Raw genomic sequence first — 14,068 nt, forward strand, 5'->3', positions numbered from 1 at the left:
TTCAAGCCTTGTGATTCCGTGCCAATACACACCAAGTATCGAAAGGCTGCTAATGGCCACCGAACAGAGCCTCTAACTAGATTTCTTTAAGTCCTCCAAAGTTGGCTGCTATGTTTCCAAACGTCGCCGCGCGGGAACCGCCGAAGCGCTGCCTCCCGGGGTTACCGTCCCTGGGCTGACACCGGGCTGGTGTCCTTCAACAGGCACCGCCAGCTGTCAGAGAAGCCGAACCCGCCAGAGGCCTCTGCCCCTAACAAATATGGCTGCCCTGAGGCTTCATGCTTCGGGCGGCGGGACGGGCCTCACGTGACAAAACCCTGTCCTGTTATTGGCCGTCTCTATAGATAGGGCGGGACTTAATGACCCGAGCGAGCCGACCTTAAAGGGACCGCTCCCGAGCTCCGAGGGATCTGCACCTCGAAGGCGGCGGGCGCAGGCTGGTTGCCCCTCCCGCGCGGGGCGGAGGCGGGCGGGGCGGGCGCTGGAAGCCGGCGTCCCGGCGCCGCGGTGACCCCGAGAGGGTGAAGCGGGAGCCGGCGGCGGCGGCGGCGGCGGCGGCGGCGGCGGCGCGGCGCGGAGCGGAGCGAAGGAGCGCGCGCCGGGCATGGAGGACGGCGTGGCGGGGCCGCGGCGGCTCGGGGAGGCGGCGGAGGCGGTGGAGGCGCGGGCGCCCACCAGGGTGACTCTGAGGCCCTTCGCGCCCTTCTCCGCGGCTGCCCAAGCGGACGAGGGCGGCAGCGACTGGAGCTTCATCGACTGCGAGATGGAGGAGGTGGATCTGCAGGACCTGCCCAGCGCCACCATCGCCTGCCACCTGGACCCGCGCGTGTTCGTGGACGGCCTGTGCCGGGTGAGGACCGTGCGGCCGTCGGGGCGGAGGGCGGACACTTGTTGCGGGGCGCGGCCGGGGCGGGGACGGGCCGCAACCCTGCTCCCGGGGTCGCTGGCTCTGAAGGCGGGCTTCCTTCTGCACCGCCTACACGGTCCAGATCGTGTTCTAGGGGATCACTGAATATTTGAAATCAATTCCTCTTCTCCACTGCCACGGTTGATTACTCTTACCTGCCCCCTTCTCCTTCCCAGAGTGTCAAAATCGTGCGGATTAGGGAGGGGAAGGAACAAGTCCCAGCGTACTGAGTGTCCCTGATGGTGGCATGTCACCCCTATAAGGACCTAAATATTCTAAAGGATTAGGAAAGGGTCCCCTACCCCCTAACACCATTCTACCAAAACTGACCAATCAACCGCACGATAATGAGCAACCAGGCTCCTCACCCAAACACCGGCTTTTCTTCCAACCGTGCAGATTGAGAATGCAGAGCCCTAGTCCTATTTATGAACAGTGAGTCACGTCTGTTTCCTCCTTCCTCCCAATGAATGAGGTGAACCCCTCCCCTACCGAGTAAATTCAGGACAGGGGCTGAACCCCCAGGGACAAAGTATGGCTCCCCTGGCCACTTCAGATGATAATTCATTCTGAGGTCCAGCACTTGCTTGTTAGCCCTGAAGGCAAAATTGCAATTTTATTCTCTGCTGTGTCCTCAGATCCCCAAACAGCCCCACAACAGAATCTTACTAAATGTTGAAATTAGTAGCTGGCCAAGGGGGCAGATCCTTAGACAATGCTGTTTGGGGATTATTTCCACAAATCATGTGAATTACCAGGCACCCAAGCAAGTAAGTACAGTCTCATGGTGAACTGATCTTGTTTGAGGAAAAGAGAGAGCCTGGGATCCCTAAAAGAGGTTTGAAGTGCTGGCCAGAGCTAAGCCTGCTGTGAGAGATGAGGGAGCCCCTGAACTGTGACAATTGTTGCTCTGCACAGGATGTCATTGTAAATCCTTTCTGAAAGTAAACGGGCATATAAATTATAAATAACCAGGACACAGCGGTGTTTCTCTTGGCAGCAACCTTCAGCTACAGTTCATTGACATATGGACCCAGCGCCAAGCGCTGAAAGCTTTGCTGACATGTTTGATTGAGGGAAACAGAAAAGGTAAATATCAGACTTAGCAGAAGGTGAGGGCGGCTCAGGGCGTAGAGGTCTGAGGGAGGAAGGAGTTGGCTGCCATGCATTAAATGGGCAGTGACACTCTCTGGAATGATAAGGTGGTTCTTGCTAATGACGGATGCTGGTTTCCAGACGCGCTTCCAGGCTCAGAGGAAAGGGTGGTGAACTGGACAAGCTTGTTGCTTTCATGGGGCTTGGATTCTGGAGTGTGGAGATGAACAGACATTCCTCCGTATCTGTGGCGGATTCTTGGTTCTGGGACACCCCTCTGACACTAAAGTCCATGCATGGGAAAGTTCCCTATGTAAAATAGCATGATGCTTGCAAATAGCGTATGCATATTATCCCAGGTGCTTTAACTCTTTAGGTTTAACTCTTTAGGTGACGTATGATTCCCAATAGGTTGTAAATGCTATATAAATAGTTGTTATACCATTTTTTTTAAATATGGCAAGAAGCGAAGGTCTGTGCCTGTTCTTGCTAGTGCAGTTTTTTATGAAAAAAAAAAAAAAGTTGACTCCAGATTGCCCAAATCTGTCCATGTGGAACCTGTGAGTACAGAAGGCTGCAGAAGTGGTGGGTGGGTACAATGTGGAATGTGAAACAGAAACAGGTAGTAGTGACAGGTGGCAGGATGAGTGGCAGCCAGGTGCTTACAGGGTTGCACATCGGTGGCTCAAGATGTTGGACCAAAGAACTGGCTAACTGGGCTAGCCTCAGGAGCCCCCAAGAGGTGTCCAGACCATTGGCTGTGAGCAGCAGCCAGTAGCTGGATCTAGGAGAGGAAGCAGCATGGCTGGATCCCCCTGTGAGGAGCTGCTGGGCATGAGCTATAGGTCTGAAGGTGTGGAGTTGAGGTGCCAAAGCTTGCCGGGAAGGAGCCTAACTCTGGCATCCCAGATCCAAGGGAGCCCAAGGCAGATCCAATGGTAGGGTCTGCCTTCCAGGGTCCAGAGAAGGGCTCTGAAGACAGTGTGGGTGCAGAGGTACTCACTGAGGCGTCAGATCGAGTAGCCCAGGATGGCCCCTGCACAGGGTGATGGGGCTGACGGAAAGAAGCTCCTTCAGGGGAATTTTGTGTCTGGAATCAGTGCAAAAGGAATAGCAATGCTGATGTGCGATGCCAGGGTGTGCTAGAGGTAAGGGCTGGAAGGAATCCGAGTGAGTGGTCAGGTTGCCATGGTGGGGAGGTCTGAAGAGCAACCAGGGAAGGGTCCCCAGAGGGCTGTTACTCTAACTTCCAAGTTGGGTGGAAACTGGCCTATAGGGAAGGAAGGTGGGTGGGCAGGAGAGGAAGTGGAGAGGCGGGCCAGGTAGGGATAGGCTGTGATCATTGTCAGGGCTGCTGGGACAGAGTCTGCTTAATGCAGAGGTGTGGTGTTGAAGGGGAAAGACACAGAGCCTGGCTGGTCCTCCCCCTCCTCTCCACCTTGAGGTCTGGATCTTCAGAAGGAACGGGTTGGGGAGTGTTAAGCACTGATGAGTTGCCAGTTCATGGATCCTGAGGGTTAAAGTGATGCAGACATCATTAATCCACTGGGCTAAGGGTGCCAGTCTGCAGGGCAAACAGCTCTCCAGGAAGACAGCCTGGCACAGCGGCCATCGTGGCAGGTCACTGGTAGGCCTTCCAGAAAGCAGACTGGCTCCCAGTTACCTAGTGAGAAAGCCTGGCTCTGGGGTTGCAGCCTGCTGTCTGTGGTCACCCTTGGGTGGTAGATGGAAGATGTGTCTACTCTGGAATAGGTTACTACTGACTGCAGAGCTGATACAAGTCGCTGGAGCCGGCATCCATTTCTAGTGCTGCAGGGCCACCTGGGGGTGATCGCCCACAGAACACTCAGTACCTGTGACTCCCCTGATCCCATACCCTGAGTCTGAAAGGAAATAATAACTGAACTACTCGTGTGTTTGAGAATTTCTGAAACTTTTGTAACTATTAATATGTGAGTCAGATATGTGAGATTTGCTTTTAGTAGAATATGTTACTTAAATGTCTCCATAAAAAAACTGTATCATCATTAATGTAAAGTAATCTCACTAGAGAGAGTCATACTGTTACCAGTGAGTGGAAACCTTTATTAAAATAAGCTTATTTTCTACTTGGGCAGATATTTGCCTGGCATACTCCTTTTTACTAGCTCTTCTACTTAGAAAGCAAAGCTGTGCTTTGAACCAGTGATTACCTGTGCTTTGGGCTGTTGGCACTGGTTAGTTAGTTGGTTCCCTTTGCCTAGTCGTCACCAAGCTGACAGGCAGTTTCAGAGTTCCCATTTGGCGTCTACAGACAGTAGGGAAACTCACCCTGCTCGACTCAAGCGTGAATGTGTGTGTGATGGATGGAGCTTTGCCCGTCTGGAAATCATACGGAATCTATTTGTTTCTCCTAAACACACATTTCTTTAAAAAATGATTATGACTCGTGATAGGTAATTTTCTTTTAATAACATATACTCTGATCTGCATAAACGAATCTTAAGGGTCCTAAATTCTTTACATACATGCCCTCTCCCAAGCAAGGAGATTCCAACTGTCCTTACACCTTAGAATCTGTTTGTAAAAATTGTGTGTGTGTGTGTGTGTGTGCGTGCGTGCGTGCGTGTGTGTATGTGTGTGCGTGTGTGTGTATGTGTATGTATGTGTGTGTGTGTGTGTATGTGCGTGCGTGCGTGCGTGCGTGTGTGTGCGTGTGTGTATGTGTATGTATGTGTGTGTGTGTGCGTGCGTGCGTGTGTGTGTGTGTGTGTGTGTGTGTGTGTGTGTGTGACAGGGCGGGGGATATGCATGTGAGGCCAGGACAACTTTTGGAACCTGTTCACTCCTTCCGTCTTGTTTTTGAAGCACAGTCTCTCATGTTTCTGAGGCTCGGCAGACTTCAGGCTCTGCCCCTGGCCTGAAAGCCGAGTGCTTCCTGTCTCCGCCTCCCACCACACTGTAGGAGCCCTGGGATTAGATGTGAACCACAGCATCTGGTTTCTCACGGGGTTCCTGGGGCTCAAAGTCAGATCATCAGGCTTGCTTATAACAAGCGTTTACCTGCTGAGCCGCCTCGACACCCCTCCCCCAGACCCCCCCCCCCCAAATCTCAAGGGAGGTTTGAGAAATTCCCTCAGCCTACGCGCTCCACACTAATTCCGTTCTCAGGCGTGGGAGCTGGGAATGGCCCGTGGGAGACTCTCTTAGTCAAGTCTGAAGCTGTGCCTCCTGAGCAGCTAGATGGGGTTGGTCTTAGCCAGGTGTGGTAGCTCCTGCTTGTACGAAGGAGCTGAAGCAGGAGGATTGCCTTCTGTTTGAGACCTAGGCTACGCAGTGAGTTGTGGTCCAGCATGAGCTACAGCGTGAAACCCTGTGGCGAGAAAGGGTGTCTGGGAGAAAGAAAAAGGCAATGCAGATTGAAAGAGAACACCGAAAAATTGGTAACTGGGTCCTGTCTAAGCAGATACCCAGCCTGCTTGTGCCTGATTTCTTCTAGTCCATCATGGAGGTCGGGTTCTCTGTCCTGAGGCTCCCCTTCCTGGCCAGTTTATGTGACTTTGAAGCCTAAGCAGGGTTACTGACTATCAGCAGGAGGGGCTGTGTCCTTTGGAAGTGGTCCCAGGGCCTAAGTTTACCCTTATGTGCAATTCCCAAGGGCAGACCATGGACTTGTAGGCAAGTCCACATTCCATGGTAATTTGATGGTTGAAATGTTACGGGGAACAGGAACGGTACAGCCAGTGTCCACAGCTTCCACTCCAAGGTTGAACATCCTCAGCCATGTTTCTGCCTGTTTCCATCCCAAATCAGTCTGTGTAACATACTAGAAATATGACGTCCTGGGTGGGTAGTGAATGGGGTGGGTAGGAATCCAAGTGGTTTCAGGCCTTTTTCATTGTTCAGCCTTTTGTGAGGGCAAAGCGTGTGTTCTCTCAGACGTACATCTCAGGTGAAGTTTCCTCTTCTGTTGTTTGGCCTCTCGTGTAGTGGGTTCAGTTTATCTGGATTTATTTGGACTGCTGTGTTAATTTATAAAAATCCACATTAGCCAGGTGCAAGGCTTAGTTTAGGATTTACCCACTATCTCCTTGATTTTAGAATGTCCGACTGTTCACAAATAGGATGCTTTTTATAGCCACACTTTGTTTTCCTTGTTAAATGTTTAGTCCCTCTACAAGTCTGTCCGCCACCAAAGCTCCCAGTGTTCTTCATAGCAGAAGCTGTAACTGTCGCCCTGTCTACAGCTGCAGACTCGGTCCTCGGGACAGTTACATAAGGTGACAGAAAAATGGGCTTCCTTCGTGATAGAGCACGGGACGGAGGCTGCTGACTCTGAGCTTACGTCTCAGGCTGTGCCTTTTGTCTCTTTGTTTATCTCCTCTAAAAACCGTGACCAGAAAAAAACACGATCTTCTCTTCAGTACCAGTCAGTGAAGGGCAGGTTTGCCTAGTTCTGTGAATGCATTGTTCCTGTGCAGTGTGTGTGTGTGTGTGTGTGTGTGTTTGCGCACGTGTGTTGTGTTGAATAGACCCCTTGGTTGTACATGTGTCGTGCACAGTCATTAGGACCCATTTTCAGAGCTGTGGGGGAGTTCCCTTTGTAAATACTAATGACCATCAGAACCAGCAGATACTGAGGTAATGAGACCAGGAACGATTCTGCTGTGTTCTGGAAGCAGTAGCAGGTTTCCCCATAGCAGTAGTTGGTAAAAATGCTTCCTGTGTATCTGTACCGGTCAGGGTTCTCCAAGGAACAGAACTGATAGAGTACACACACACACACACACACACACGCACATGCACACACACACATGCACACACACACACACACACACACACACGCACATGCACACACACACATGCACACACACACATGCACACACACACATGCACACACACACACACACATGCACACACACGCACACACACACACACACACACACAATTGTTAGAGTGGCCCACAGGTTGTGGTCCAGGTAAGCCAACAGAGGCTGTCTCTCTCCCGACAGAAAGGCCTAGGATCCAGTAGTTGTTCAGTGGCTGAGACTGGACGTTGGCAGTTCCAGTCTGGTGCTGGGGTCCTAGAAAGCTGCTGGTTTTCAGTCCACGTTGGCGTTCTGAAGAAGTGGGTTCTAACACCCGTGAACAGGGCGTCAGGATAGAGGAGCCTGCCTGTGAGTGAGAGGGCAAGTAGGCAGGAAGCTGAGCTTCCTTCTCCCAGGTCCTTTAAGAGGGCCGCCACCAGAAGGTGTGGCCTAGATTTACGGTGGATCTTTCCACCTCAAGTGATCCAGATTGAGGGTGAGTCTCCCACCTCAAATAATCCAACCAAGACAAATTCCTCACAAGCAGCTGCTGGGGTTTAGTTAATTCCAGATGGAGTCAAGTTGACAACCAAGGTTAGCCATCACATCACGATATCTCCGGGGAAACGGAATAGGTCACAATGTGGCATCAGGAGACTGTCAGCTAGGAGCATCCCTGCCTAAGGGATGCTGTCTTCCTGTTGTCTGAAACTCAGTCTCTAGAAATCCTGGCGTGGCCTGTCCACAAGGAGGCAGTGTTCGCATGTGGTTAAGAGCATAGGTCTTCCTCCAGTCTGTCCGTTCACCCAACCTGTGTCCTAGTTTTCCTGCCTGTGAAATGGGGGTGCTAATAGTAGTTTTGGGGGGAGGGGAAGAGTGGGTGACTGGGCTTTTAGCAGAGGTTCAGTGTGAGTTACTGTATCCCTTTTCAACTGCTGTGTGACAAACCCGCCTGACACTTTGGTGAGCAAACGGCATGGCTGTGGGATGCAGGGGTGGCTGAACGTGGCCCAGAGCTGCAGTCAGGCCTCATCTGGGTCTCACAGGAAGACTGGCCAAGGGAGACTTTGGTGAGCTGTTACTGGGGGCTCCTCACCCTTTGATGACTAAAGACGGGGGTGTCCTTTGTTCCTTGTCCTTGGGTCTCTCCACAGGGCAGCTCAGAGCATGACTGCTGGCTTCCCTCAGAGCAAGAGAACGTAAAGATAGACGGGACCCTCCAGACCTCCCTAACCGAGTCGCAGAGTTCTTCCAGGAGTGGGGTACAAATGGAGGCTTGTGAAGAATTTGCCCACTCTTTCTCTAATTTTAGAATTCCTGGCCCTTAAATAAAGGTGATGCTTATGGGCGCCATAATACAAGGCAGTGTGCTGGGAGACGGGTCACTAGGACCAAAGACGGGCCGCCTAGCAGCACCACAGCAACCCCTCTGTTATCCTGGCCATTTTCTTCTAGGCAGGCCTCAGGAAGCACACCCATGGGCTGAGAATGACCTTGAACTCCTGATCTTCCTGCCTCTGCCTCCCAGTTGCTGGGACTGTGGGTGTATACCATCACACATGTTGGGTTGTTGGTTTTATTTTTTTTTTCCTTATAAACCCCCCTAGGCTTCCGTGGAGCTACTAATGTTTAGAGATGTTTACTAAAACAGGCTTGAGATAGAGCTCAGTATGTAGAGCTTCCGCTTGCCATGCTCAAGGCCCCAAGTTCAAGGCCCCGCACCGAAAACAGGTGTTTATTAAGGTTTTCTCATTCTGTTTTGTTTTCTTTGGAAGTTCAACTTCGTAAAAGGATGCACCTTTAGCCTCTGCACTTCATAAACTGCCTAGTTGGTGGGCTGTGGAGCTCTGGATAATCAGGAGCTGTTAGGGAATTTCTGAAAGGCGTTGGGAAACTGAGCCCGTGGGGACCACAGCGCCCTGGCTCACCGCAGAGGACGAGCGATCGGTCAGGCCTGGTTGACTTGAATGGAGCAACTGACCCCTGTGCGGCTTGGAAGGCCCAGTACTTTTCCTTTTGTTGCTAATTTTGACTGGCGAGGTATGAAATTCCCACCGCAATCGTAATTAACCCAGTAGAGAGAGGTATTTGAGGTTGGCCTGAATTTAGAATTAGAAGACAAAAATGTTATTTAATTTAGAGAGCTAATTTTGGAGTTTTTTTCCACTCGAGATAACAAACAGTAGCTTTCCTTACTTTATCATGGCTTAGTCTGCCTTCCCAAACACCACTGGCAGACAGATTTTCTCTTACAGCTCGGAGGCTCTGTGTCTGGGATCAGGGTGGAGTTTCTCTCCTTGGCCTGCAGATGGCGCCTTCTCACTGTGTCCTCAGAGGGTCTTTCCTGGTGTGTGGGGACAGGGAGCTAGCTCTTCTGTGGCCTTTCATGAGGACTTGGAAAGCCATCGAGGCTCCGCCCTTGGACCCTGGATTAATAACTTTCTTAGAGACCTCATCTCCCTCATCTCCCAGTCCAGCCGCTCTGATGTTAGGTCTTCATAGAGGAGGAAGGGGGCAAACAGTTAGTGCCTGCTTACCTGCCTTTGCATTTCTGGTTAATCTTTGTAACGAGTGCTTTATTAATACCCGTTTGCACGGTACACATTGTTTCCCTTCCTAAGACCCTTGTGAAGTGGACACTGCTGTCATCACCCCATTGCTCAGGTGGTGGTTCAGTGACTCTAATCCCAGGTCACATGTCTGGAAGCTTTGGTCCCGACTCACCCAGCTTTCACTCACTCAGAAGGCCTTGTCGCCCACCCTCTCACAGTGGGGCAGTAATGCACATGGAGGTTTCCCTGGATGTTGCACACGTCACGCACATCTTATTGAACTCCCGGGGAGTTTTGTGAAGGACCTGTTTTTGTGCGTGGGTGCAGATCGACAGGTTACAACTCTCACTCCCTTGGCTGTGCCTTCACACTGAGCGGATGCTGTTGGGCGATCCCAGTGGTCAGGTGCCGTGGCAGCCCCGATGCTGTCATCTGTTCAAGCTGACTAGTGCCTGGACCCTGGAGCCAGGCAGACGTGGGTCCAGCATCTCACTCATCCACCCATGTGTGCGTTCATTCAACAGATGTTTGTTGGCTACCACTCACATTCTGAGCATTACACAGCTCAAAACTAGCCATGGGAGCCCATCTCTACCTGAAGTCTAGGAGAGTCCATTTAAGAAGGCCCATTGCCCCAGACAGTGAACATCTCCCCTTCCAAATCACAGGCCGGAGAGAAGATGTGAGATTGAATTTTGGGTATTGTTCATGCCATGCAAATGATGAACTATGTTGTTGGCAAATTACCTTCTTGTCCAAACCTTGCCGACTTCCTATCGATTGAGCAGGTTAGACTGGAGTCTCTGAGGTCATTCTAGCTCCAGAACCACAGTGTACTATTCTCCCTGTGGGTGCCATAGCTTACTTGCCCCTTACTTCCTGCTCCCCAACCCAGGGGTTCGGTCAGACTTCCCTCGGTTAGAATTTGCTCAAAATAGGTGTCTCCAGTGCATACTATCTGTCCTCTATCCACTCCTCAGCCTTCCATCCACTCTCCCAGCCCTCCATCTATTCCCCAACCTTCCATCCATCCCCCTAGCCTTCCATCCATCTCCCCAGCCCTCCATCCATCCCCCTAGCCTTCCATCCATCTCCCCAGCCCTCCATCTATTCCCCAGCCTTCCATCCATCTCCCCAGCCCTCCATCCATTCCCCTAGCCTTCCATCCATCTCCCCAGCCCTCCATCTATTCCCCAGCCTTCCATCCATTTTCCCAGCCCTCCATCTATTCCCCAGCCTTCCATCTGTCTCCCCAGCCTTCTATCCATTCCCCTAGCCTTCCATCCATTTCCCCAGCCTTCCATCCATCCCCCTAGCCTTCCATCCATCTCCCCAGCCCTCCATCCGTCTCCCCAGTCTTCCATCCACTCCCCCACCATACTGTTAGTTTGTGGCTAAAGGAAGGATCTCAGACACTTAAACTTTGTGCCTTTAATTGATTTTGGAAATTCATGTAAAATTAATCTGATGATCTTGCACCAGTGAGGATTAAAGTGATCCCCAGCCCTGCTCATTAAATGGTCCAGCTACCGTCTGAAGATTTGCCAAAACACTAGAATGACATTTGTTTAAAGTCTGACAGTGGAGAGTTTTCCAAATGTCACGGTGGGTTTACCTTATTGAGAGGACAGCTAGTGGCTGTCCATCCACCTGATTTATGCTTGCTGCCTGGGGAAATTAGTTCCTCCTCCTCCTCCTCCTCCTCCTCTTCCTCCTCCTCCTCCTCCTCCTCTTCTTCTTCCTCCTCCGCCCCCCCCCCTTTGTGAGATGGAGTCTCACTGTGTTGGCCAGGCTGCCCTGGAATTCCTGGCCTTGGACAGCCCCCTAGCTTCAGCCTCCTGAGTAATGAGACTACAGGTGTATGCCACTACTCTGGGCTAGAGGTGTTTTCAGTAACACACCTTTCCATTTGGGATGGTAAATTATAAAATCAGTAATTCCAAAACTAACTTGTAAGTACATTGGTTTAGCATTTTATTACTTGTGCCAACTCTGTATGAGTGCCACCCTTTCCAGTCTTTCTTATGACCTTCTAAGGGAGATACTGTTATTTGCTCATTCTCTAGACAAAGGCGACTTCTCTTTATAAAAATAGTAAGCATCGTAGAATCTCATAGTTCCTGGAGGTTTGATTCTGGCGCTCTCAAAGCCCATGGGAAGAGGTGGCCTGTGAACCTCACCTTGCATTTGTCTGGTGAATAACTGAGACCCAGGTGGGTGATGGTATGGGCTCAAGAGTGTTCACCAGATGTGGACAGATCTGGAACTGAACACAGGTCTCCATTGTCAGCCTGCTAGGGCGGGCAGCTCCATCAATTCTGGGTCCATAGAGACTTCTCCTTTCCTATTCCACATCAATGAGCTCAAAGGACCCAGGCAGCAGTGAGGACACTGGGAGTCCGAGCAGGCTGTCCCGGGCTACTTACTGTTAAGGGTCTGCCAAAGAGCAAGGTGCCCCGCCTTCCTGTGAAGAGATTTGTACCTGTGCTGGTCAGTGGTCACCACCAGAGGGGGTAACTTTCTCTGGGTTCTCTGGATCTACTGGTTTGCTTAAGACTGTCCAAGCATACCTTTCTCTAAAAGGAAGGGAGTGAGCAGTCATACCCAGAGCTGCAAAGACAAGTTTATAATTTCAGCTTCGGCAGGGAGACACCATCCCATCTCCTAGCAGGAACTAAGCAAGCAGGAAGCCGCTTCCTGCTGCGGCCCTCCCTGCGGGTCAGGCCGGCTACTGGCTGGACGCTGAAGTTAGAGAGCGGTGTGCCTGAAGGGGAGCCCTCCTAATGGAGTGACCCTCCTGCTCCAGCTGTGCCCTGGCACAGGTTACGAAATTTCTTTCCAAAAACTTGACGTTTTAATAATATGAATAAATAATCAGAATAAATAACTAGGATTGGGTGTAGCTCCATGGTAGGGCACTTGCCTGACCTGGGCGAGGTCCTGGGTTCCATGCCCGCACCATGACCACCACAATAAAATATCAGAGAACTCACTCGTGAAAATACCCACTATTTCAGAAACATTAGGGCATTCTGAGCAGCGTTGCTAACTTGATTACTTTAAAAAGGGAAAGCTAATGCCCACAGATGGGTCACCAGAGCCATGTGCTCAGACCTGCTCACTCACATGGGACATCCTCCTGGACTGGGGCTGAGATTCTGGGTGGCAGGGTTGGGTTCAGCCTCCTTCATGCTCCCTGACCCGTGGTTCCCGGGTAAGCATTGCTAGTGCTCTGTAAAACTTGACAGCTCCTAAAAACAGCCACCACCAGAGCCTATCACTGGGCCACCCTTCACCCCTGCAGATGGCTAGTTGCAAAGTGATTCGGGGCCATTGTTCAGGTGTGTAGCTTCCTAGACTCAGTAAGTCCAAGATGGAGTTTTTGGAGTGAATGTGGAGTAAGGTGGGCTGTGGTAGAGGGCTGCACGTTGGGCAGTGAGTTCTGCACTTGGTGCAGAGGACAGCAGGGGACATGTGGCTGGGAATGAAACGGCAGTTGCTGGGCAGGGAGTGGTACCAGGGATCCCGAGCAGTCCCCTCACTGCATGGGGAGAGTTTCTCTTAGCTGAAATGCCTGGGACCAGAGGTGGCTGAGGCCCAGTTGGGAGCTTTTGTGACTTTAGGATGTTTGCACAGCTTTACCAGTTGAATAGCCTTAAAAATCCAATGAAAGCATTTCAGATCCTCAGGTTAAGGAGGCTCAACAAGGATCTGGTGAGAAAGCCACCGGGAATGATGTTGGGGGGTGAGAACTGTCAGGGTGGCATTTATGATCACGTGGAAGATGGGAGCTACTTGGTCGATACTGACCCCGTTTCCATCAGGGCCCTACTGTACTCCAGGGAATATGTCCCCCCGGCTCCATGTGGTTCCATATTTTCACCATTCAGGAGACTACTGAGGATGAAAGGGGCCAGCAGAGAGCTCAGAGAACAATGCTAGACGCACAGCAGACGTGTGGCATGGGTCAGAGTTTTATTATAATTAGTAGAGACACAAAGATGGCTGGGCTTGCCACTTGAAGGCATTTCATAAGTTTTTGTGGAGCAGTGGGGGTAAGACCACCATAAAAATGAAAAATATCACTTTCCCCCGTAGCTAGGGTCTGACTATGTGGCCCTGGCTGACCTGAAACTTGCTACTTAGATCAGGCTGGTCTTGAACTCACAGAGGTCTGCCTGCCACTGCTTCCTGAAAGCTGGAATTGAAAACTGTCCCACCACACAGCAAGTATGGCTTTTTCAAGTCCATGAAATGGTAACCTTTATTTTCCTAGGGGAGGGGAGGAGTGTGTGTGTGTGTGTGTGTGTGTGTGTGTGTGTGTGTGTGTGTTCTACATGATTCCAAACACCCAGAATACTGTAGTATGATGCACAGTCTAGAATCGCATGTCACTTGTAAATACCTAGAATACGTTGCAGTTTTGGGACTTCGGTATTTTGTTTTATTTTGGTTTTCAAGACAGGGTTTCTCTGTGTAGCCCTCATCTACCTGGAACTTGTTCTGTAGGCCAGGCTGGCCTTGCATTCACAGGTCCATCAGCCTCTGCCTCCGGAGTGCTGGGATTAAAGGTGTGTGCCGCCACCACCTAGCAGGACTTTGTTAATAGGCTACTTAGTATGAAATGAGCTTTGCCCCAAAGTTGATAGCAACTTAGGCACTAAAGCACATTAAAAAATATAAGATATAGAAAACTGTGATGTGCCCATCAGTAAGTGTTGCAGATA

The 14,068-nt window shown here is 51.0% G+C and overlaps 1 protein-coding gene and 1 long non-coding RNA gene across 2 annotated transcripts in view; both read left to right on the top strand.

Moving 5' to 3' along the window:
• The first annotated feature begins 604 nt into the window (after nt 1-604).
• The window catches only part of Rcan1 (regulator of calcineurin 1), an 80,709-nt gene continuing 67,245 nt past the window's right edge, over nt 605-14,068 (top strand). The window contains exon 1 of the mRNA XM_059276835.1: nt 605-850. Within this exon, the coding sequence (XP_059132818.1) occupies nt 605-850 (246 nt within the window). The remainder of the gene's footprint in view (nt 851-14,068) is intronic.
• On the top strand, nt 7,424-8,150 carry LOC131922140 (uncharacterized). The gene is made up of 2 exons (XR_009382221.1): nt 7,424-7,752; nt 7,944-8,150. It is a non-coding gene; the product is annotated as an uncharacterized LOC131922140 (long non-coding RNA).

The sequence above is a fragment of the Peromyscus eremicus genome, chromosome 12, assembly GCF_949786415.1.
Source record: "Peromyscus eremicus chromosome 12, PerEre_H2_v1, whole genome shotgun sequence".
Classification (NCBI taxonomy): Eukaryota; Metazoa; Chordata; class Mammalia; order Rodentia; family Cricetidae; genus Peromyscus; species Peromyscus eremicus.